The sequence below is a fragment of the Daktulosphaira vitifoliae genome, unplaced genomic scaffold (assembly GCF_025091365.1).
Source record: "Daktulosphaira vitifoliae isolate Bord-2020 unplaced genomic scaffold, ASM2509136v1 Scaffold_4, whole genome shotgun sequence".
In the NCBI taxonomy this organism is placed as follows: Eukaryota; Metazoa; Arthropoda; class Insecta; order Hemiptera; family Phylloxeridae; genus Daktulosphaira; species Daktulosphaira vitifoliae.
The window spans coordinates 31,033,437-31,058,437 of NW_026099575.1; the positions used below are offsets into that span (position 1 = coordinate 31,033,437).

Genomic DNA, 25,001 nt, shown 5'->3' on the forward strand with positions numbered 1-25,001 from the left:
TTAACATTGTTTATTGGTATAACTGTTAGAAAACTACAATTTATTCCAACTAAATAAATGAACATTAAAACAAATTTAAAATAAAATAAGATATATCTCATTTGTTTTTTCAATATATTAATTGTACATCGCTTAATAAAGATCTATTATTTTTATTTGAGCCATAATTTAAGACGTAAAGCATCAACACCATTTAAATAATAACAGAATAAACGTTTATCTCTCACAAAACCAAGATTTTCATAGAGTCTTAATGCTGGTTTGTTAGTGATCTCCGTTTCTAGTACAACCTAAAATCAAATACAACCTAAGATTTAATAATAACTACTTTTAATCTTATTATTTAAAAATCTATCTTTGTATTAATTAAACCAATCTGGTATTAATCATAGATTTTATAGAAGTACATTGTATATTGCTTACTATCTAGATAAAAGTTGTAACCAAAAATAACAACTTAGTTAAGAAATATAAGCATATTTAGTAAATAATGTTAATTATACCCATATGTCGTTGCTTCAGAGGCAACATCATGTTTGTGAATTTTAAAGGAGAATAAAAACAGTTTTCTATGAAATTGATAGCATGTGTCATGAGTTTTTTTTATTATTAAATTAGCGCTTATCTATAGATTTTATCTAAAATCTGATTCCACTATTCCATTGCCAATGTAATTTTATATATAATAGTGTTACTAATTCATTTTGATCTAAATGTGAGATATTTAGTATTGCTTCTTAATCAACTATGTATTATAATTTTACCATTTTACATAATTTAAGGTAAATGGATAGATGGTCATTTTTGTATAAAATAGTAACAATAAGCGCAAATTAATAAAATAAATAATATGCTATTTATATTTGTAAATTGTCATGATATTATGTAAAATGTTGACATTTATTTTTTTAGGGTAATTATTTATATTATTTTAAACTACATCTAATTACTTCTAATCTATATTTTAATATAATAAAAATGAATTAGTATTGGAAATTATGTGTTATTTAATAATAAATCAATATAAATTACTTCATCAGCTCCATCATTCACCATTGCTTCAATTGCATTTAAAACCAAGTTAGAACCTAGAACAAATAATTTAGATTATTATATTAAGGAAATATTTTGATAGGGAAAACTATAACTAATATTTCACAATTTACCAAAATCCTAAGATATTATTTAGAAATGAAACAGTAGCTTACAATAAATTCTTGCCATGATACTTAATACTTTTATAAATGTAGTAATGTTAAATTTCATATTAAAAAATATTAACCTTTAACCAATTATAAAAGATTATTTTACAATATTTATTTGTAAATCTATTTACAATTAAATAAATAAAAACAATTTTGTTTTTATTCGAAAAATTAATTAATTATTTTTAAATAATTTAAAGTTTATACATAAATCTGATGACCTATATTTTTCAATAAAAAACTAAATTCTGTAATTTAAAACTGTTTTGAAACTATGATTTCAATATTAGAATCCAATACAAGAACTAGATAGTCATAAGGAAAAATATAATGTATTTAAAATAAAAATAATTAAACTTTATTAATTACATAAAATCCAATTATTGTAAAAATAATTTTGAACAACATTCTATTCAACAAAAAAACTAGATAACATGTTTGTAATTGATAAAAACTTTTTTATTGTTTTAATATTTATAAATACTTAAATATAGATTTAGAATTGATTAAGAAAAAAAAAATTTATATGTGTTACCTATATGTTTTTTCCTATAATTTTCATCAACTGCTAACATGGCAATATATCCTCTTCTTACTTTTCGATGCACATCTAATTTACATACGATAGCACCAACACATTTACCTCTATCCATTGCCTATATCAAAACATAGTCATAATAAAAAAAAAACATAGTCATAATAAACATGAGAAGTCTTAATAATTCTAAATAGTTTAATCAAATACTTACCAAAAAACATAGTTTTGGCCAATTATGTATGAAATAACGATAGGTATAGATAGAATAAGGTTCTGATAAATCTTTTTGTATTAAATGCATGATATCTTTCATTTGTTGTTCATTTTTATAACATATATATTCAACGTCATCACTTTGCTTTAAGCCCTTACTACAATTACTAATATTTAAATCCAAGGAAGAACATGATGGCATATTTTGACTAGATGGTGATGATGCCACAATTTTATGACATGAGAGATTACTTTCTGACTCATCACAATTGAAAACACCATTTTCAGATATTGATAGTAGACTTACATCAGGAATTATATTTGTTTTGCAGATTTTTGAACTATTTAAACTTTTAACGTTGGACACATCTTCATCCCTAGTGCCTAATTCGTGAGATTGTTTTTGTATTTCGTCCATTTAAGTAACCATTTATATCACACATTAATAATAATTATAAAATATAAAATCTGAAAATGCATGTTAATTTTTACAAAATACCTAATGTATTTTAAATAAGTACTATCTTTATAAAATTGAATTGATTATTATGATAGAGTTTTGTTAACATTTATTCATGGAAGAATCCATACATTGTATCTCCTAGAAAACACATTAATACCATAGATTAGATAAAATTTTTGTATAATCTGTGTTAGTACGGAATTGATGATATATTTTGTTATCTCGAACAATAGTTTATTAGGTCAAGTCTATGATAAGTTTTCTATGATTAGCATCACTGTTTTAAAAATTAAGCTTAATATAGTCTAGTTAAACAAATTTTGCGGTAAAACGTCAAATTTTATTTATATTGAAAATTATAAATTGCATATTTTTTATCATTTATTTAAAATTAAGTAGTTATCATTTTCCTTTTAAAGTTTTTATTGATTGCAGCAGTAAAATTGGGTGACACAATTATAATATATTTAAAAGGTCAGTACTGTTAATAATAAATTATTTTACACCGTTTACAAATTCGTTTTCTAAAATTTGTCATTGGTTAATCCTTATTACGAATGAAGAGAAAATGGACTGAACACAACTTGATCAGCGGTAAGTGCGATCTGCTTTTGTTATAAAAATTCCGTAGAAGGGGAATATTTGGCGAGCAGTGAGCTCTAGCGACGAATATGGTTTCAGAATACAAAATTTTTAAACGTGTGGGGAATTGGGAAAAGACATGTAAAATAATAGATGGCGCCGTTACTTTAAAATTCTCCTTCTACGAGAAATGTATAATAGAACCGGATCATTTGATAAGGCTTCTGGTAAAGTCCATTACACCTTAGTTCGTGCCAATATCAAAGATAATTTTTTTGGTAGTTCCGTATTCGTAAAACTGGGTTTGGGCGCCTATGCCAGTTCACTTCATCTAGCGTATCACAAAATTTATGTTGTTGGCTGGCAATTTTCCTCATAGTCATTGCTGTTCATAATTGTTTCCTCTCTTTTAAAGTTTTTTTTATCCATTACTAAATATCTCTCATGTAGTATTAAGATATTAATATTATCGAGTACTTAAAATATTAATCGTTTTTAAAAAGTTAACTTCGCTAATTAGAAAGTAAGTGTAAAGTCTATTTTTTATATAAGTGTATAGTTTTATTGTTTACCTATTACCTCAGTAGATTGAATTACGTAGTATCAATTATTTGATAGTTTCATTTTGTTTAAATCATTCGAAAAGGAAATAAATAGTAATTATATCAATTTTTTTAGTTAACCTAGGTCAAGGTAAGATTGTCTACTAATAACTTAACAACCACAATAAATTTTTAATGGAGAACCTTAAAGTTATTTATTAATTTTTTTCAATCTATTTTTCTAGAAATTAATGAATGTATCATTTTAGGGAGTTTTAACTTTTCTTTGTTGTAATAAATTTAATGCTTTAATAGCTTCTTCTACAAAGTCTTATGTTTAAGTTCTTTTAAGTCTGTTTCTACTTTTTTTAAATTTAAAACCATAAGTTTTAACTTATAATATTCTATCTAATTTTGTAATTAGGAATTTAAGCATTTTAATAAAGAACTTACAACTTATAAAACTTACTAAGTAGATATGTTGATGTATTAAAATGTATTGCAAAAGTATTTTTTTTTTTTTGTATTAGTGAATTTACTATAAATTTATCTTAATTAAAACATTAATTGAATTAACTGATTTGTGTTAAATCTGTATTAGTAGATATATGAATTTTTTTCTTTTCTCATTTTATTATTTAAGTAATAATCTTATTTTATTTTAGAAGAAAAAAAAAGTCAACTATCAATAATTGATGAATTTTTAAAATATTATTATTTATTAACTTTCGGTATTTAACATATGTTTACTTATTTTCAATTTAAATAGGCTCGATTGGAAAGTATTATTTTCACATTCACATTTTTTAGCCCAAAAAGTTTGATGTCAAATGGTGACTGAGTAATCATATTGATCATTTGTGAAACAAATGCCCTTGGTTTTTTTTTATCATATTACTGGCTTAGTTCCAATTTAATAGTTTTTAGAATTTCTATTTATATGTGTATATATATTAATACATTTAATATGAAAATAATTGAAAAATGTAGTACTATATTAATCATAGTCTATATCATGATATATTTATAAGAATAAGTTTTTATAACTAATATGGATAAGAATAAAATTTTCAAAATTAAGTTATAATTTAATTAAGTAAATTAAATGATACACTTTGTGGTATAAGCATTCCCAAGATATTTCCCTGTAGTAGAGCTAATACTTAAATCATTTTTTGGGGAATTTTCACCTTGCATGTAAATTTAACATAATGAAAAAACCATCTTTTACTAGATCCACCACTGATCTTTGGTATATTATTGAGTTAACATGTTACCTTTTTTGTTATATATAGGGTGGCCAACCACTCACTGACAACTTAAATAACTTTTGATCCAGTTAATATTTTTAGCTGATTTTTTTTTTTAATAATAGTTATACGTTAGGTCCATAGCTATATTTCAATAATTAATTTTTTTACATTTTATTAAAAATATTAATTATTTTTAAATTTTAAATAAAATGTAAAAAAAAAATCTAAGATAGCTATTTTGTAGAGTAGAATTTAAGAAAAATTTTAGTAAAAAAATATCTTATTAATATTCAGTAGTAAATATTCTGTAGCGTTTTGAAGTTTGTGAAAATTTGAATTTTCATGTATTATTTTATGGTATTAAACATTGAAATACGTATTGAGAAAAGGACAGAAGAAAACGCTATCTTTTCAATATACTTTTGAATGAGAGTGATAAGTAATAATTGCCTTATCTAATTTCTTATCATGGTATTTATGCCAAGTTTGTAATGTATACACACTATCATCATATGTATACACAGTAATCATGAAAAGATAGCGTTTTCTTCTGTCCTTTTCTCAATACGTATTTCAATGTTTATAACCGTAAAATAGTACATGAAAATTCAAATTTTTACAAACTTCAAAACGCTACAGAATATTTACTACTGAATATTAATAAGATATTTTTTTACTAAAATTTTTCTTAAATTCTACTCTACAAAATAGCTATCTTAGATTTTTTTTTTACATTTTATTTAAAATTTAAAAATAATTAATATTTTTAATAAAATGTAAAAAAATTAATTATTGAGATATAGCTATAGACCTAACGTATAACTATTATTTAAAAAAAAAATCAGCTAAAAATATTAACTGGATCAAAAGTTATTTAAGTTGTCAGTGAGTGGTGGGCCACCTGTATAAAGAATTTTATTTTATTGTTATAAGTATAAATATTATTTGAAATTATTAAAAGAAGAACATTAACTCCATTCTAAATTTATTTTGTTTGTTAAATATTAAACTATTGAATCAATTTTACATTTCTATCCATTTATTTTTAAAACATCTAAATAAATAGAAATTTCATCTTAATGTGTTAATTATTTTTTATTAGAAATTATGCATCGAGCACAAACAGTTGTTAATCAATTGGTTCCCTATGTACCAACTATTGTTGGAAGACAAAAGTTTGCAACATGGTTAATAGGATCAAAATCTAGATCCTTAATAGGAAGTACTCGTTCAATAACCGTGACAGACTATAAGTATGCTACTCAAGTAAATCAAGAGCAATTTTTAAATGGAACTTCAGCTTCGTACATTGAAGAAATGTATAATGCATGGTTAGCAGATCCTAAAAGTGTTAATGTGGTATGTATCAGTTTTTAGCTTCGATGCGAAGTTGAGAAGGTATTGGTTTTACTATGATGTGTTTTTTTATTGCGTCTGTTACCACTTTTTCTCAGCTCTTATTGGACCGATTTCTTTCAACGATATGTCAAAAGATCACAAACCGTATCTAGTCGAAGACATTAACCTCAAATATTGAAAAAATTTCCCTCGTTCGCCGTAAATGGGGGATACCTCCAGAAAAATTACAAATTTAAAAATTTCTAAATTTCGACATTTTTTAAATTTTTTTTTACTTAAAACTGCCATAACTTTTTTTAAAAATGACCAAATCAATATAATTTTTTTTTTTTATAGATGTTTGATGTCTTTACCTATCATTTAATATATATTTTTTATAAATCTGACCCTTTATCTGCCCACAAGGTGGGATTTAAAATGACAACTTTTTCACAAAAAATTTACTATTACACTTTTGAAAAGTCTGACACTTTTATATATATCTTAAATTAAAGATAATGTAATGTACTTTATTATGGAAAAAAAAACATTTTATACAATATTATGTGGTATTATATAGTTGTATTATGTATGAATATCTTTATTTATACACTTTATTACCTTGTCATAATTTTTCATAGTATTCATAATACTATGATAAAAAACAATTGTTTTTTTTTTTTATGTTATTCTAATTTTTGTAATATTGAACATTATAGATCATGATCTAAATATTTTAAGCTTGTTCAATGAGTAGGTTAGAAATTTGGTCCATTGATTAATTTGAAATGTAGATTCTTATCATTCTTCTTCTTCTTCATCGCCTTAATCCCAATTACTTGGAGTCGGCCACCCTTATCCTAAACTTTCACTGGACACAATCTCCCACATCATTTACGCTCACATCAGCTATCCTCATATCGCAGATATTTAGTTTCTTATCATTCATTATACAAAATTTTATAAATATGTATTATTTTTAGTCTTGGGATGCATTTTTCAAAAATTGCTCATTGGGAGCTCTTCCAGGTCAAGCATATCAAGCACCTCCAACTCTTTCTCCTCCAGGAAAAAATGAAGTATTGCTATCTAGTATTCTTCCTACTGTTCAAAATACAGCAGCTATTGGAGGATCTTTCAGTGAAAAAATGATTGATGATCATTTGGCTGTTCAAGCAATCATTAGGTCATATCAGGTAAAATTAATGATAGTTATTTAAAATTGTTAAGTTGATGATAATTTCTTATTTTATAAATGTAATATTTTTTTTAAGAAGTGATAATTTATTTTTCTGTTCACAATTTTCAATTCGTCTATCTAATTTTATTTTATTTGGTTTAATCACAGTAAAATGTTAACTTCTAAAATCAGATATTAATCGCCATTATTAGAGTTTAAAAAAATTACATTCATTTAATGGTCATCCTACAATTTAATTTTTTTAGTAATTTCTTTATAGTTATTATAATTTTGTATATTTTTAAACTGCTTAATAATAATAATAATTTAAATGCCTCAAATTATTTTATTACAAATACTTTATTATTAATACATTACTTGAAACAGATTTTAAAAATTAATTTGATACTAAGAATTTAATAATTACTAATAGAAACTACCTCTTAAACAATTAAAAATAAGTGTAAATTTTGAAAATGATGTTACTATTATAAACGCTAAACATATGCTGACTCAATGTATAGGGATATTTTCTTATTGAAGTATATTTTTGTTGCTCTTTAGGTTGATTATTTTTAATAATTTTCATTTCTAATCAAAATTATTACAATTTTTTGCATATTATTTTATATAATATACCAGTGATACCAACTAAGATACGACATCCTTTGATAAATTTAATATTGAAACAGATTTCACAAATAAAATATTTAACATGTACAAAATTAAGTAATTAATTATATATTTACACATAAGCTTTTATTTTCTAGTATGTAATCCTCCAATATGCTAATACATTTCTTCTCCTGTACATTAATTTTTTCAGTATGTGAACTATTTTCACTATTGATTATTTTGAAGTATAAAACATTTCTAGCTCCCATCTTCCCTTCTCTCTTTGCTTTGATCATTGTACCTTTCACTTCTTTTACTGTTAATGGTTTTGCATTACATGCTGTGGTATATTTGTTAGCTATATATTTATTAACACTATTCATTGTTGTCAATTTGAAAATCATTAATTTTTGCATTATTCAACAGATTTACATATTTAAATGACTTTTTTATTAATACTATAATTTGATCTAGTTTCATTACTTTCTTCTAAATTTTGAGATATTTCAAGTAACCATGCTTTGATGACTCTTTAAATATCAGTGAAGCTGGCAATTCTTATGTTGTACTATCTGAAGTTGATCTATAGGACAGCAAGGATTTTTCTTCCCTATTATGATTTTCAGTCATTATTGTTCTGATTTCTTTATTAATGTTTTAATAAATCTTTCAATAAGTCCATTTGCTTTTGGCCATCATTGTGTAATTTTTTGATACTTAACTCCTAATAAAAACAGAAATTTTGGAAATCATTAACATTTATGAAAGGTCCATTGTCAGTTTTCAAATATTATTGCAAATCAAACTTAATCAATATTTTATTTAATTGTAGAGTATCAATTTAATTTCTGAGATCTTTTATTATACAAACTATTGGAAACCTAGAGTATTTATCAACTACTGTAATGGTATGCTTGCCGTTAGAATTTGTACCATCAAAATCCATCACCAAATCTTTTAACAGATTTTCTGATAGTTTAATGATTACAATAGGGTTGTACTTGTTTTTAGTTGTTGTTGTCAAACATAGAATGCATGATTATTCATCAAATCCTATTTGTTTTTGTACTATTTTACTATGATCAGGATACCATACCTTGCTTCTTATAACTATTTTGTTTTCTCAATGTGTTAGTGACAAGTGTGAGCTAATTGTATGGTTTATCTTTGAATTGTTTTTGGTATTACAATTTTGTTTAGTATAAGTAGTATTCTATCACTAAAAACAGCTTTAGGTTATCTTTTGATGCATACTTAATTTTATTTAAATCTTTGTCTTTAGTAGTATAAACTAGTTGCAACTTCTTTTTTCATTAATGCTTTTGGTAAATAATTTAAACAACAGCGTTTACGTTTTTTTTTTTTTTTTTCCAATTTTGACAATATTTTATTTTAGTTGTTGGATGTCTAGACATTAAATCAGATGGGTTATTTTTGCTCTTTACATAATTGCTTCAAAATTATAATCCTGTATTTTTAATCTTAGGTTCTCTAATCTGGTAGATGTTTCTTTATTTTACTTGTATATAAATGGTTACTATTGGTTAGTTTTCTGTGCATAAAATAAAACTTGTACTTATTAAATAGTCTGGAATGCTTGATTACCCAAACCACTGCCAGCATTTCTATCTATTTGAGCATATTAATTATTTTTTATTTATTTATTTATCATTAATCATAATTAACATCCCCTCTAAAAGCTATTGCTTGTGACAGAGAGGATGAAACAATTCAATAGCAATACAAAATGGAATCAAACCCTAGTACTTACACACAGAGACAAAACGTTTGTCCAACTGACCTAGGTGGGTTGCCCTAGGTACTTGCACAAGCAATAATGTTATTTTCTTTTTAATCAAGTTATACTTAGATAACTGCTATACCATCTGGATTAGCATTAACAATTAGCTAAGTTTTTTTTTCTTTTAACAAAGAATTAATTAGATATTGCTATTTTCAAATATTACAGTGAAATCTGTTCTTCTTTTCATCAGCTCCATTTTTTATTTTATTTTATTAAAACTCAAAATGATTTTTTTTTTTTATGTTAAATATGAAATAAATTTTCCGTAATATGTTTCCATTTTCAAACGACTAATAACTTAAAATTTCCATCTTTACCATTTTTATCATCAAATTCATAAGTTAAGAATAATGAATATATGTGAAGATGAATTTGTTTATATTTTAATTTTTCTATACCACTAAAGAGTCGTATAAATTGAATATAAATCAATTTATTATGAAATAAAACTACCTACCAACATAAGTATGGTAATAAATTATTTTGTTTATAAAATAAAATATTTTTCCTTTTGAAAGTTTTTCACCTATATCTTATGGGTCAATCTATATCAAATCATCCAGTCCAGAATTCACCTGATCATTTAAAAAAATTTTGAAATTTCACACGTAAGTTTCCTAATATATATAAAAATAAAAATTTTAAATGAAAATAGTTTAATGACCTGTCAAAATTCTGAAACCACAAATTACCTCTTAAATTTATGTATTCTTTCTTTAGACCTTGTGGAAAAAGTTGAAATTTGTGAGTTTTAGTTTTTTGTCCCGCCGGAATAAAACTGAAATAAAGTTACCTTAAAGTCGTTATTTAAGAAATTTGATGATTTCTTAACTTATGTTAATAAAAAATTGCTAAAATAAAATTTTTAAAACACAATTATATTATAATATTCAATAATTAATGATATTGAACAATTTTTATTGAAAAATATGTAATTCATCGTTAATTTTAATTTTAAGTCATTTTTTTTTTTTATAAACAAAAAAAACCTTTCCTAAAAATTACTTACAAAGTCAATTAAAATTAAAAAAAATCCTACTGTTAATAATTAAAAATATTAGAAGATCTCATAATGAAAAAGTGGTGAAATTTTCAACTTTTAAGAATAAATACCACATGTATCGTGTTACGCTGTCGCTATTTTTCTGCTAAAACTACATTAAATTTATGGTTTAATTTTGAATTAGTTTTATTTAAAATATCTAAAATTCATAAATTCAAGATACAACAAAAATATTAGTATCATTATGATCCTTCAGGAATTAAGTAAAAAATTAATACTTTAGTAATTGCCTCAAAATGAAAAGTAATCACATTAAATTTTGCTATCTAAAATTAGCAACATTTCGATAACCTCTATAACAAAAATCCATTATAGACAGTGGCGTATTTAGGAAGGGCACAGGGGCACATGCTCCCTCCCCCCCCATTGACTGAGTCATGTAAATATTTTATCAAGCAATGTAATAATGTATATAATATCATTAAAAAAAGTTATTTTTTGGTTATCGATAATAACATGGGTTTATGAAATATTAGTCAATTTAGTTGTCTTGTGGAGCAAAATTTGACACTCGCACAGTTGTCCCATTACTGTTATCACCTATTTTTGAAGTGTTTATTACTTAGAGATATACACTGTATAAAAAAAAATATTTTTATTAATAAAAATGGATTCAAAACAAATATCAGATTTTTTTCAAAAAAATCTAAAATATGTGTTTAATATATGTTAACAAAAGTTATGAGCAAAAAAAAAGTCGTTTTATAGTACCTTATTTATGAACATTTTTTATGCCCCCCCCCCATATAAATTCCTAATACGCCACTGATTACAGACAACTGAATAATAATTAAAAAGATAATTATAGTAATAGACCACATACACAATCATCCCGATCCTCTTCTATAGTAATATACAGAAGTACAACTAATAATAATACTTAAGTATTAAACTGATATACTCCTGTAAAAATAAGTTCTGATAACATGGAAACCAAACAAACAAGCGAACCCACTCCGCCTAAATCACAATCTATATTCATCAAATCTGATCTGAACTATGTAAACTTTTGTGTAAACAAAGAATGATTTAATTTGGATTGACCCTTATAGTAAGCATAGATATTAAATTTATTAGTTTAAGTTAAAATTTTTTGTAAATTTTGAACTTCATTAAAGTTAATTAATTGATATAATATTAGAGAATTTTGTTTGAAAGAATACACATTTTGTGGTTGATTTGTATCTCTGATCAGTAGTGAATTTTGTTTTTGTTTTGTGTGTGTGTAATTTGAGTAAAGTAATAGTTCTATCATAACTATGAAATGCATTATAAAAAAACTTTATTTCACCAAGAATTATTGTCATTTAAACAAATTATATTAATTTAAAGTGTTTGAGTGTTTGTCTTTTAAATATTTGAGATTATTATTACATAAAAACAAGTGTCACTTTTTATACTACCCTTAGGTTAGGGGTCATTTTGTGGCTCAAATTGATCCTCTTGGATTTACAAATGCTGACTTACAAAATACTCGCAAACAGGGTAGACCTCATGAAGTCATACTAAGACAACATTCTATTGGTAAGATTGGGTAGAAAAATCATCTACATGTGCGAAATGTTTATTAACAGTTTTATTTTAACATAATTATTATGTAAAGTTTGTGCATGTCTGATTAAAATTTTATGTAGTTTGAGTTGGAGGAATATTTTCTGCCCAAGTATATTACTCCATGATTTAATAGCTTAAATTAGATGTTATAAAGAACACTGGCCAAAAGATCCAATTTGTATTGTGTGTCTTTAATACCAATTGCATTTAATTATTAATTTGATTGCACTTATTTAATTAATCTCAACTTAAATTATTAAATTACTTAAAATATATTTACTGGAAATAGGACAATGTTTTTGTCTTATAGAAGGTATATTTTGTTAAAGTTAGAACTTTTTTGTTAAAAATTAGGACTAAAATATCATTGTTGTTGACTTAGCTTAATACCGTCGGAATAGTTCAATAAAAAACTTTTTCCCTTTAAACCCAATTAATGTACTCTTTATTTTAAACGAGCATATATTTTTTAAATTATATTAACTTAAAATAATTATGACCACATAATGTTAGTTGGATTACTTAACCTACATGTGAAAGTAGGAAAAATATTCATTCTAAATTAGTTTTTTTTAATCTTCTTTTTTAAAAATAATTACTAATAAGAAACCTTTATAAAAAAAATAACAATTTTTTTGACAAAGTTAATCTTACTATTACATTTCACATATCAATTATATTGCCGATCCATTTTTTTATTGAGAAATATTGCAATAGTAAGTAATCTTTTTAACAAATAATTTTTATAAAACAGTATTACTATAAAAATTTTGGTTTAAATGTGTTGTTATAATAATATGTTGAAAGATAAAAGATCCAGCATACATGTTGACATATACTTAATAATCAATTCAATAAACTCAGTATCAGATCTGTCTGAACTATTTATTTTATAATATTTCAGTTGGATAAATTATAAATATCCTAAACAATGAAATATAATTGAAATAATATTATATCTTAATATCAATTTAATTTGAATTTTAATTTGTATCTATAACATTCAATTTATTCAACTTATGTAAATATATTCATTAAAATAATCTAAAAAGGCTAGAAATAAATTCGCATCGAAGCTAAAAAATGAATTAAGTTTTACTTATAAGTATAATAAATCTAAATTATTATTATCAATTTGTTAATATTAATTTTTGTCATAGTTACATTTATAAAATGTGTACAAAAATTACTTATTTTTTTAATGAAAATGTGCATTATTTTTGTGTTTTTCAAAATAAAACTATCAACGGAGGCTCTAGAGAAATGTTGAAACATCTCCCTATAATCATATACCACACTACTATAACTTAATTATTTTTAGGAAAAAGTGTTTCCATAGGAAAACGAAAGGTTCTGCATATTTTTTTACTTTTTATTCTTCTCTATTCTTTCTTTTACTTTCTATTAATCATTATTTTTAATTTGGTAAAAATTATAAAACTAGAGTGTGCAACTCATACATATTAATAATAATTACAAACTCCTGTTGTTTTCAATTTGTCTAATTTAACATGTTTTGACTATTTAAAATATTTCTAGACATATTGTTTTATTATTAAGATATTTAATATTCTTGATAATAAAACAATCCATGAAAGCTTTAACACATTCAAAAGTTTTGAACTTAAATTTTATATAACTATATTATGTTCTTGTTACTTAACAAGATATTATTGAGCATATTATCTTACACTTAATTAATATTATTATTAATAAACTTACAATTTTTTTTTTTTTTTCAATCTCACATTAATTAATGTTTGTATTGAATCACGTTTGTGCTTTTTTTTTTTGTTTGTCAAATAATTAGATACGAGGACATCATATTGCACGTCTTGACCCTTTAAATTTGAATAAAGTGGATCAAGATGATAGACTCCCACAGGAGATTCTATACGGTTGTTATCCTCCATTTGGTAAGTAGTACTATTGAAATAAATTTTTACATTAAAATACTGACATATTGTGTTGTTTTATTGACTGTTTGCTTAGTTTTGTTATTTAAGTATAGTAAGAAAAAATATATGAATTGCATGATTTTTTTTACCACCATCTCGATTTATAACGTAATGTTATGCTGATATGTTTTTAACTGATATGATTGTTTTGTAACTTATAATTTAAAATATCGTAACCAAGAGCCTCCAAAAGTATAGTTCAGTTGTGCCTAAATTTTATAATTCTTTATATTAGAAGTAGGGCTGCGTAATAAAAAATTAATTTAATATGTGATCATATGATTTTTGAGAGAGTGAATACAAACTTCATTGCGCAGATACTAGGGTTCTAGTTCATACGTTGAGCTGCATTCCTTTGGTGTTTTTTCTACTTCAAAAAAATTTTTTAAATAATAAACGTTAAAAAGAAATCCTACTTTAATAAAAATTTATCTAATTTAAAAAAAACATGTTTAAAAATATAAATATTCAAAATATATTCTTATTTATATTTAATAGGGTAGTAAAAAAGTGTGTTTGATATTTACTCCCTATCCCATTAAATAATCCTAAGCATGCCACTGGTCAGTTACATGGTTGCCATAAGATATTTGATTTTTCCTTAAATTTTTAAAAATTTACTTAACCTATCATTTATTGAGACTAAGTTTGTAGGGTTCATTACATATTTTTTTATATTTAGTCAAGTTATATTAAGAATAATAGTGATAGTTTCAGTGGCGTCAAAATCAATAATAGTAAATAGAGCAAGCATTTTTAGAATTTTAAAAATCTCGCACACCCATCAAAATTGCTTGACCTTTGTCATTGCTCTTCACTAATGATTATATTTCAATAATTAGAAAAAAATGGTAGTTGTGTAAATTCATTTAAAACTAGGTTATTTATTGTTGGATAAATTTTTCTTAAAAAAAAAAAAAAAATTAAAGGTATCCAAAAAAATATTAGCCCCTTGATAGAAGATACCCAAAACAGCTTGTTCGCGGCATAGTGGAATAATTATAAAATATTATTTGACAGTGATTATCATCACTATCATATAAAACGCTTTGATGCGAATTTGTTACATTTTTTGATAATTTGTATATATATAATTTCACTCACAATGTCGGTATTAAATGTCTGGTAATTATTTGCATTGTTGAAAATAAAGTCTTTTTTTTTATGTGAATTGCAATTTATTTTACTTTGACATACGATTTCTTATAATAGAACAATTATGGGATGTTAATATAACATAGGTTTGAAGAACTAGTCAATCCAAAACATTTTCAAAATTTAGTTGAAAAAAAAATTTATACATGTGTAAGTGGTATCTTATAAACCTAAATTTATCAAAAAAATTTCACAAAAAACATACCAAAAGAAAAAAACCCAGCACAGGGGGATCATGGCACAGTGGTGACGTAGCATAGTTGGATCAAGTATAATGATATCTGACAGTGATTAAAATCACCATCATAAAAAACGCTTCGATACAAATCTGTATGGATCAATTCAATATTTTCATGAGAAGTAATATTTATATACATCTTTCATTCGACATACTTTTTTTTGAAATCGGACCATTTCCCTATATATGGGGGGAGTTCAAATCTAAAAAATGCATATAGAAAGTAGAACTTTTTCAACTTAACTTTTGAAAGTGTTCCGGATAGTCTGACACTTTTATATATATCTTAAATTAAATCTAATGTAATGTGCTTTATAATGGAAAAAAAAAATTGACCTCTGGACTTGTCTTCATGGTAAAAATGGCTACCAAATGCTATTTTTGTATGAAAATTTTCGATTTTATTTTTTACATTTTACATCAATACAATTTTTATGAGAAATAATATTTATATCCCTCTTTTATTCGACCTACTTTATCTTAATTAGGATATAAATAAGGAAATATCAGATCATGTAGCTTTTGGAATAATCCACCATTTTTTTTAAATTAAACACTATCTAAAGATTTGCATCAAAGCGTTTTTTTTGTATAGTGATTTTTTATACTTGATCCAACTATGCTACGTCACCACTGTGCTGGGTTTTATTTGATCTTCCTATACCTATTCTTCCTTCAACATCTATTTTTCAATACAATCCACAGGTTTAGTTATTTAAATCATGTTTATAGAGCGTACTAATACTTTAAAAATAAGAATTAACGTAAGGAAATCAGTGGAGTATTTAGCTTTTTGACGCACCTAGACTAAATTATTCTATCACTCATTGCTTAATATTTTTAATTATGTTTACTATTATGATTTTTTATGTTTTTTATGATAGTGATTTTAATCACTGTCAGATATCATTATACTTGACCCAACTATGCCACGTTACTACTGTGCCGCGACCCCCCTGTGCTGAGTTTTTTTAAATTTAAATAGATTATAAAATCTTCAAATTTAATAAGACTTTAGTACTCAATCATTAATATTTAATTACTTATAATGGTTGATTTTTATGGCGTAAATCAACCGATCAATCACCCTTTTTGAAGGTAGATATGGAAATTTGGGATCGACGCCACTGATTTAATTACTGGATTATCCATCAACTATGTTTCTCTCAAATAACTATATCAAAAGTTGTTATTAACCAGCCCTTATCTTATGTTTAAGCTAGACAAACATGTATGATTTTGTTTAGAAAACTAAAAATCATTTTAAAGGAAAAGAAGAGGGAATATAACTATATTATTTTATGTTAATTAAATTGTGTCGGATACTAATAACTTTTAAAAGAATAGGGCTAGGAGGAGAGTATTTAAAGAAGTGTTTTTTGGGTTAAACCTCGCTTATTTCTAAAATTTCAATTGATTAACAAATAACAATAAAAAATATGTAAGTTAATGAAAAGACACAACCCTGCATAAATAATGTATGTCTATGCCTTTTTAATCAAATATAACATTTTTTTTTTTTAACTGTAAAATCGTAGGAAATTCAGAGAATTTGAATATTTTAAATTTTGGGGCAACCATGTGTTAACTCATAAATATTAGGTGTCATTTCGAATAAAGTGATTTTAAAACATTATTTTGCTTATTAGTTCTTTTTCACTCCTTCCTTGTTTTTTTCTAAAAATTTCCATCCCTGGGTTTCAAATTAATTCAACCTTTTACTATTGTCAACTGGTAAATCTATTTTATTATAGAAAATTTATTGTTATGATAAAAATGAATAATCATCATAAAGCTAATATTATTTAAAAATTAAATTTTATTTGAAGATTTCAGCCATATAACTTTTTATTTTACTAAAAAAATTAATCAGCTTAAGTATATTCCTGTTTTTTTTTTTGTTCATGCTTTCCATACATTACTAAATTATATTTATCATATTATTATAGTAATATCATTTTTTTGGTTTAAAAATATATTAATTAATAATAAATATTTGAAATTTTTGTTACTAATTGTCATGATTTAACATATATATGTTTCTTTGATATCTATTTTATAAATCTAGTTCTCTACTTCTGTATAGGGTGGACTTGTCTTTTTTAAAGCTTTTATAAATTTGAAAATAATATTTTCTTAATTTTCAATTTATTAAAATTAAAAAATGTTGGTTAATATTCTACTCACCTCTTATAATAATTATTTTTTAATTTTTACATATTTGATTATTATAAAAAATTTTTTATTAAATATCTAATGGACTTAACGTTCTAAATTCAAGAGTTTATTTATATAGGCAAACCACCCGATAATACTACATATTCTCAACATCTACAGAATAAAGTAGCTGAATTAATGGGTATGTAACAAGTTTGGTATTTATTTATTTATTTGTTTACCTTACATTACATTGATTTTATGCATGCAATTATTACTATATATATTTTTTTTTAATGTCCATGAATGTTTTTTATAGAGCATTTTGTTGTGTTAAAAATTATTAATTATTGATTATATTATATGCATGTTAAAATAATAATAATGTAACATAGTATGATGAAATACTAAGTATATGATTGTATATAGTTTCCGCACTACTAAAATTAAAAAGATAATGCTATCTTTTATAGAATATAAAACATTAAGCAGATGAACATAGATTAAATTTTTTACTGAAAACTTTTCTGTAATTAGGTCACATTGATATAGTCAACATTTTTTTTCAATATGGTTACTATATACAACATGTTTTTTATATTCATTGGCGCAAGTTAAAGTTTAAATGTAATTAAAAATAATCAACAATGATTAAATCTAACTTTTATAAAATTGCGACTTTGGATTTTGTTCTTATACATAGATTCTTATTAGATAAACATGTTTTTAATTAAAATAAAACAGAGGAGGCTGATATGGAACGTGTATTCAAACTTCCATCCACAACTTTTATTGGAGGAAAAGATAATGCTCTGCCACTTAGGGAAATTCTCAACCGCTTGGAAAATACCTATTGTAGATCAATTGGTGTAGAGTTTATGTTTATTAATTCTTTAGAACAATGTAATTGGATAAGGCAACGAATGGAAACACCTGGAGTTATGGAAATGGATAAAGAACAAAAACGCCTTATTTTGGCCCGTCTTACTAGAGCTACAGGGTATGATTAATAATAATCTCTATTATCTATAACTAAAAATACTAAAATATTCTTTTTTTATTGTTAATGATAAATTTTGTTTAGTTTTGAATCATTTCTGGCTCGTAAATGGTCAAGTGAAAAACGGTTTGGCTTAGAAGGTTGTGAAATTTTAATACCAGCTATGAAACAGGTTATAGATAAATCAACAGAGTATGGTGTAGAATCTATTATTATGGGTATGCCACATCGTGGAAGATTGAATGTGTTGGCAAATATTTGCCGAAAACCATTAAGCCAAATTTTTACTCAATTTGCAGCTTTGGAAGCTGAAGATGATGTAAGTTTTAGTTTTCATTAGAGTTTTTTATTAAAAAAATTGAGAATTTTATGAAATGCCATTGTAATAAAAAAAAATTATTTAACTGGGAGTTCTAAATAGAGCAAAATTTTAGTTTTTGTTTCGGAGGAAAGAGAAAATGCATTGAAGTTAATGTATGTTCTTAAATAATATTATATAACTTGAAGTGTCGACATACAGAAAATTAGGAAACTTTACGGATGATAGGCAATATAAAATACAAGGATTGTCCCCTTATTTATTGCACGAATGAGTGATATGCTATGATGTATCAATATTAGTTATATTGAAAGTATATTACTGCAATTCAGGATTTTTAAGTTATGTACTTATTTAAATTCTTACTCAATGTATTTTACATTTACATTATGAATACATTAGTTTATTTTTAATTATATTTTAGGGCTCGGGTGATGTCAAATACCATTTAGGAACATATGTTGAACGCTTAAATCGTGCAACTAATAAAAATATTCGATTAGCTGTTGTAGCTAACCCTTCTCATTTAGAAGCAGTTGATCCAGTTGTTCAAGGAAAAACTAGAGCTGAACAGTTTTACAGAGGGGATGGAGAAGGTAAAAAGGTAAGATTTATATTATATATTTTCTGAAATGTTTAGTAAAATGTTTTTAATTATTAATTATTATAATTGTTTAAATTTAATGTAAAAAATAGTAATTTTACATTTGAACTTTATTATCAACTAACAACTAAATTTTAGTTATTCAAACATATCCTTTTATTTATTATTAATTCACTGTAAAATAATATTAATAAAAACAAATAATTTGTGATTTTAGGTTATGTCAATTATGCTTCACGGTGATGCAGCGTTCTGTGGCCAAGGTGTTGTGTATGAAACATTTCATTTATCAGACTTACCTGATTATACAACTCATGGTACAATTCATATTGTGGTCAATAATCAAATTGGGTTTACTACTGATCCTAGGCATTCTAGATCATCACCTTATTGTACTGGTAATTACTGTTTATTTGATTTTTGTTTTTTATAGTTGAATAGTACTTACTTTTAAGTAGATAAATTTTTTACCTTAATGGTGTTAAGACATAGACAATGGTACAATAATCAGATACAACTACTTTTAAGTAGTAAATTACTTTTTAGGGAACACAGCAAAAATGTAATTTTTTTTTTATATAAATCCATTGCAAATTATTGACCATGTTTGTTTGTTAAATCTAAGATTAAAAAATATTTTATACTTATATTGAAAAATCTAAAAAAAATGAATATTCAAAAATAGTAAGTGTCTCTGGTTATTGTACAAGTTTTTTAATAGGAAATTCCTATTTATATATGGATTAACGCATTGGATCAATTTTGAAATTCATTTATAAAAATATGGGTGTAACTTTTAGATAATAAGACTTACAATAAAAAATATGTTTACTTACAATTTTTTATAAGTAATATTTTTCTTGTTCCTAATGTGAATCAACTCTACAAATTACTTGTCATATAATTTTTAGAACACTGACTTAACTAATATTTTTTGAAACAATGACAATACTTATGAATATTCCAAATTTTTCTTTTAGTTACATGCATCTTATCGCTAGTTTAATAATTTTGTTATTTAATAGCCACACAATTTTTCTTAGAATTATTTTTAATACTAACTAAATTGTAGTTAAGATTCAAATTTTTCCTATTATGTTTTTATATGGCAAAATTTTTACATACTGATATTAATAATTATTAATTTGTTAAGTAATTAAACATAACAATTGCATTATTTCTCAAATAGTTTCTTTTTCTCAAATGTGATTTATTTCAATAATTGGTGGTTGTGTAGGTATAAAAAATGTTTCGAACTTTAAAGTTATTTTATTAGAATTTTTTTTTTTTGTAGACGTGGCTAGAGTGGTAAATGCTCCCATATTCCATGTAAACTCTGATGATCCTGAAGCAGTAATGCATGTTTGTAACATAGCAGCTGAGTGGAGAAATGTTTTTCATAAAGATGTTGTTATTGATTTAGTAATTATAAATATTTTCTTTTCTGATAATTGAATTTTATTTAAATGTTTTTATTTAATTTATGCTATGTAATAAAACTGGCATATATTAGGTTAGCTACAGAAGATATGGTCACAATGAAATTGATGAACCCATGTTTACACAACCCATAATGTATAAAGTAATAAAGAAAACTCCACCAGTTTTAGATAAATATGCAGAAAAGTTGATAGAAGAAAAAGTAGTTACTAAAGATGAAGTCAAAGTAAGTCAATTACTTATATTAAAATAATATGGGTTTATTTTTCTTAATTATAATTATAAATAGGATGTATGGGACAAATATGATAAAATTTGTGAAGAAGCTTATTCAGCTTCCCGCAAAGAAACACATATCAAGTATAAGGATTGGTTAGACTCTCCATGGTCTGGTTTCTTTGAAGGTAAAGATCCTTTAAAAGTTTCTAAAACTGGTGTAAAAGAAGAAACATTAAATCATATTGGCAAGCGGTTTTCATCACCACCTCCAAATGCTGCTGAATTTGTTATTCACAGAGGTATGTTAGTTTAAATAGGTTAAGTCAACAATTAAATTGAAATTGAATGAAACAAATTTTCATAATTATTTATGACAACTAAATAATCATTAAAACATTAATTTGTACTCTAAGTATATGTATTTTCATATTTTATTGTAATATTTATCTGGGTTATTTCTTATACTACTATTATAATAAACTTATATCCTTAGGTATTGAAAGAATATTAAAAGCTCGCATGCAAATGGTTGAAAACCGTACAGTTGATTGGGCAATGAGTGAAGCAATGGCATTTGGATCACTTTTGAAAGAAGGAATTCATGTTCGTCTGAGTGGACAAGATGTGGAAAGAGGTACTTTCTCACATCGTCATCATGTTCTTCATCATCAGTTAGTAGACAAAGCTACATACAGAACATTATGTAATCTATACCCTGATCAGGCACCATATACTGTTTGTAACAGTTCTCTATCAGAATTTGGAGTATTAGGTTTGATTCATTTTTATGTAAAATTTTATTTCAAAGTAACTTTCATTATTCTAAATAAGAAATTTCAATTTTTCATGCATATTTAGGCTTTGAACTTGGTTTTTCAATGACAAATCCTAATGCTTTGGTTTGTTGGGAAGCTCAATTTGGAGACTTTAACAATACTGCTCAATGTATTATTGATCAGTTTATAAGTTCTGGACAAGTCAAATGGGTTAGACAATCTGGTTTAGTTATGTTATTACCACATGGTCTTGAAGGAATGGTAACATTTAAAATTTTAAGATTAAATACATTTATTTATGATTAATTTCTTGTAGGGGCCAGAACATTCTTCTGCTAGATTAGAAAGATTTTTACAAATGAGTTCTGATGACCCTGACTATTTCCCTCCTGAAAGTGATGAATTTGCTGTTCGTCAGTTACATGATATAAACTGGATAGTAAGTTCTATATAAATTTTAAGAAATATAATTATGTTATTGAGTCTATTTTTAATCAGATGTATATTAAATTTAAATAATTTGCTAATCTAATTTCCCTATTAGGTCGCCAATTGTTCAACACCAGCAAATTATTTCCATATACTTCGTCGTCAAATCGCTTTACCTTTCCGAAAACCATTAATTATAATGACACCTAAATCTTTGTTACGACATCCTGAAGCAAAATCAAGTTTTGATGAAATGACAGAAACAACTGAATTCCAAAGGATAATACCAGAAAAAGGAGCTGCCACTGATAATGCAGCTAATGTGAAAAGATTAATATTTTGTTCAGGAAAAATATACTATGACTTGACCAAAGCAAGAGAAGAACGTAATCTTGTTGACACTGTTGCTATTGCACGAGTTGAACAAATATCTCCATTCCCATATGATTTGATTAAACAAGAAATTACAAAATATCACAATGCAGATATTGTGTGGTCACAAGAAGAACACAAAAATCAAGGGCCTTGGTCCTATGTACAACCCAGATTCTATACATTAATGAATAACACAAAAAATATCAAGTAAATAAAATATTTTAAAATTCTATACTGCTAATATATTTTATTCTAAATTTCTTTTTTTTATTGAAGTATAATATTTAAAAGTTCAATTCTTAAGTGTAAAAATATTTTAATTATAGTCATTGTCAATTAAAAAACCAGAACCTGTACTCTCCCAAAATGTAATTTTTAATATTTTTCTGAACTATTTACATCTCATAATGGTAAAACACCTTTATAGTTTATAGTAGTGACACCTTTTAAAAGTCAATCGCCCAAATACATATTTTTAAATAAAAAATATTACCATCCAATGTTTTTATTTCTAGTTATTTCTAAATTTATATTTTACTTGAACACCCACCCTCCTTTACATTATATTATATATTTTTTAAGAGAGTTGATTAGAGGAAAATAAAGATTAACTTTATTAAAATAACTAATACAATTTCTCTCTATGTTGATGGGTTTAAACATATTCTGTAATATGAAGATAACATGTGTTCACAGAATTAAAAAAAAGTTTGCATGATTTTGTTTTGTTCTAAAATAGTGTTGACCTAAATAGTTAATGTGTAAAATTAGTTTGCAAATAAATTCTCAGCTGTACGTGTTAATATTGAATCACCTAATAAATAAGAGCTCATTTCTAAAAATTTTAAAAAGTTCTAATTTTCAAATAAAATTAAATAGCTTATAAATAATTCAGCTTAAATATAATATTTGGTAATACACAAGTAAAGAAAAATAATTCAAAAAGTTTTGATATAAAACAACCCTCAAATGATTTTTATAGCTAGATAATAAAATTAATAATAAGGTTATAACTAAAATTGATTTTACACAGTGCTAATTCAAATATAGTATAATTGTTTACTAATTTTCATAATTTACACTTTATATTATTTTAATAGATAATAAGCTAAATATTCCTTTAATGTAAAATTGTAAGAACAAACTTTGTTAGCTTTTAAGCTTTTCTATTAGTAATTGATTATCAAAAAAAAAAAAAAAAAAAATAGGCTCTTTGATTTGTGCAGGCATTTTACTAAAAGGTCCAGTGGATATTTTTTTCAATTATTTTCATCTCAACCAAACTCTAAAAATGATTTATCAAAATTAAGTTTAATTGAACAGAAAAATATAATTCGAAAATTTAGGTGAAGATTTAAAAATATGATGATAACTATTATGTTTTATAATTTATAATTTTTTTATTGCATTTTAACTAAATAAAATAAAATAATTAATTTTTAATAATTTAATTTTTTTTTTTTATAATTATATTGAATAATTTTAAAGAATAAAATATTTTTTTAAACCTAATTTATAAAAATTTGAAAAACTTCAAATTAAAGAAACATTTCTATAATTGACTAATTAATAGAAATATTAATAAAAAAAGAAATTTTAATTCTTTTATCTAATTAAGTAGAAAAATATTATTATTGTTTAATTATACTAAATAAAATAAATTTTTGTTATTTTCTTATTTAGCTATGCTGGAAGACCAACTGCTGCTTCTGCTGCAACTGGAAGTAAAATGCAACATTTAAAAGAACTTGCTGCATTACTTGAAGAATCTTTTGCAATCTAAATGTAGAGTTAGAAATAACAACTAGTAATTGTGATTATATTGTATCTGTTAAAAAGTATTCTTAATAAAAAATATAGACCTACAAAGATTAATAATGTAGGGAAATTACCATAAAATAACTAAAGTATGTACTTTGTAATTAAAATTGTTAATTTATTTATTTAAGTTGTTATTATAGTATCTAATTATTCTGCAATA

At 24.4% G+C, this 25,001-nt stretch overlaps 2 protein-coding genes across 7 annotated transcripts; one reads left to right on the forward strand and one right to left on the reverse strand.

Moving 5' to 3' along the window:
- On the reverse strand, window positions 1-2,499 carry LOC126905183 (N-alpha-acetyltransferase 30-like). The gene is made up of 4 exons (XM_050684673.1): window positions 1,955-2,499; window positions 1,741-1,861; window positions 1,033-1,088; window positions 1-290 (listed from the first exon to the last, which is right to left on the reverse strand). The coding sequence occupies exons 1-4, from the start codon at window positions 2,372-2,374 to the stop codon at window positions 153-155; spliced, it is 735 nt and encodes a 244-aa protein (XP_050540630.1). The 5' UTR covers window positions 2,375-2,499; the 3' UTR covers window positions 1-152.
- Window positions 2,500-2,708: 209 nt separating this feature from the next.
- Window positions 2,709-25,001, forward strand: LOC126905179 (2-oxoglutarate dehydrogenase complex component E1). Of its 6 annotated transcripts, none has more exons than XM_050684660.1 (17): window positions 2,709-2,893; window positions 5,899-6,155; window positions 7,118-7,330; window positions 14,161-14,266; window positions 17,983-18,060; window positions 18,603-18,858; window positions 18,943-19,177; window positions 19,602-19,781; window positions 19,999-20,179; window positions 21,076-21,203; window positions 21,295-21,447; window positions 21,511-21,739; window positions 21,934-22,212; window positions 22,299-22,477; window positions 22,533-22,655; window positions 22,761-23,227; window positions 24,704-25,001. In XM_050684660.1, the coding sequence occupies exons 2-17, from the start codon at window positions 5,904-5,906 to the stop codon at window positions 24,801-24,803; spliced, it is 3,159 nt and encodes a 1,052-aa protein (XP_050540617.1). In that variant the 5' UTR covers window positions 2,709-2,893; window positions 5,899-5,903; the 3' UTR covers window positions 24,804-25,001. The 6 variants fall into 6 exon arrangements, with proteins under 6 accessions (XP_050540617.1, XP_050540616.1, XP_050540619.1 ...); XM_050684659.1 differs by lacking the exon at window positions 2,709-2,893 and adding an exon at window positions 3,243-3,524; XM_050684662.1 differs by lacking the exon at window positions 2,709-2,893 and adding an exon at window positions 3,244-3,524 and having other exon boundaries at window positions 17,998-18,060.

Coding starts and splice junctions, on each gene's coding strand:
- LOC126905179 (XM_050684660.1), top strand. CDS start 5,904: ATGCATCGAGCACAAACAGTTGTTAATCAATTGGTTCCCTATGTACCA. Junction 6,156..7,117: donor ATCCTAAAAGTGTTAATGTG/GTATGTATCAGT, acceptor TATTATTTTTAG/TCTTGGGATGCATTTTTCAA. Junction 21,740..21,933: donor TGAATTTGTTATTCACAGAG/GTATGTTAGTTT, acceptor TTATATCCTTAG/GTATTGAAAGAATATTAAAA.
- LOC126905183 (XM_050684673.1), bottom strand. CDS start 2,374: ATGGACGAAATACAAAAACAATCTCACGAATTAGGCACTAGGGATGAA. Junction 1,089..1,740: donor TTATAGGAAAAAACATATAG/GTAACACATATA, acceptor TATTTGTTCTAG/GTTCTAACTTGGTTTTAAAT. Junction 291..1,032: donor TGAATGATGGAGCTGATGAA/GTAATTTATATT, acceptor ATTTGATTTTAG/GTTGTACTAGAAACGGAGAT.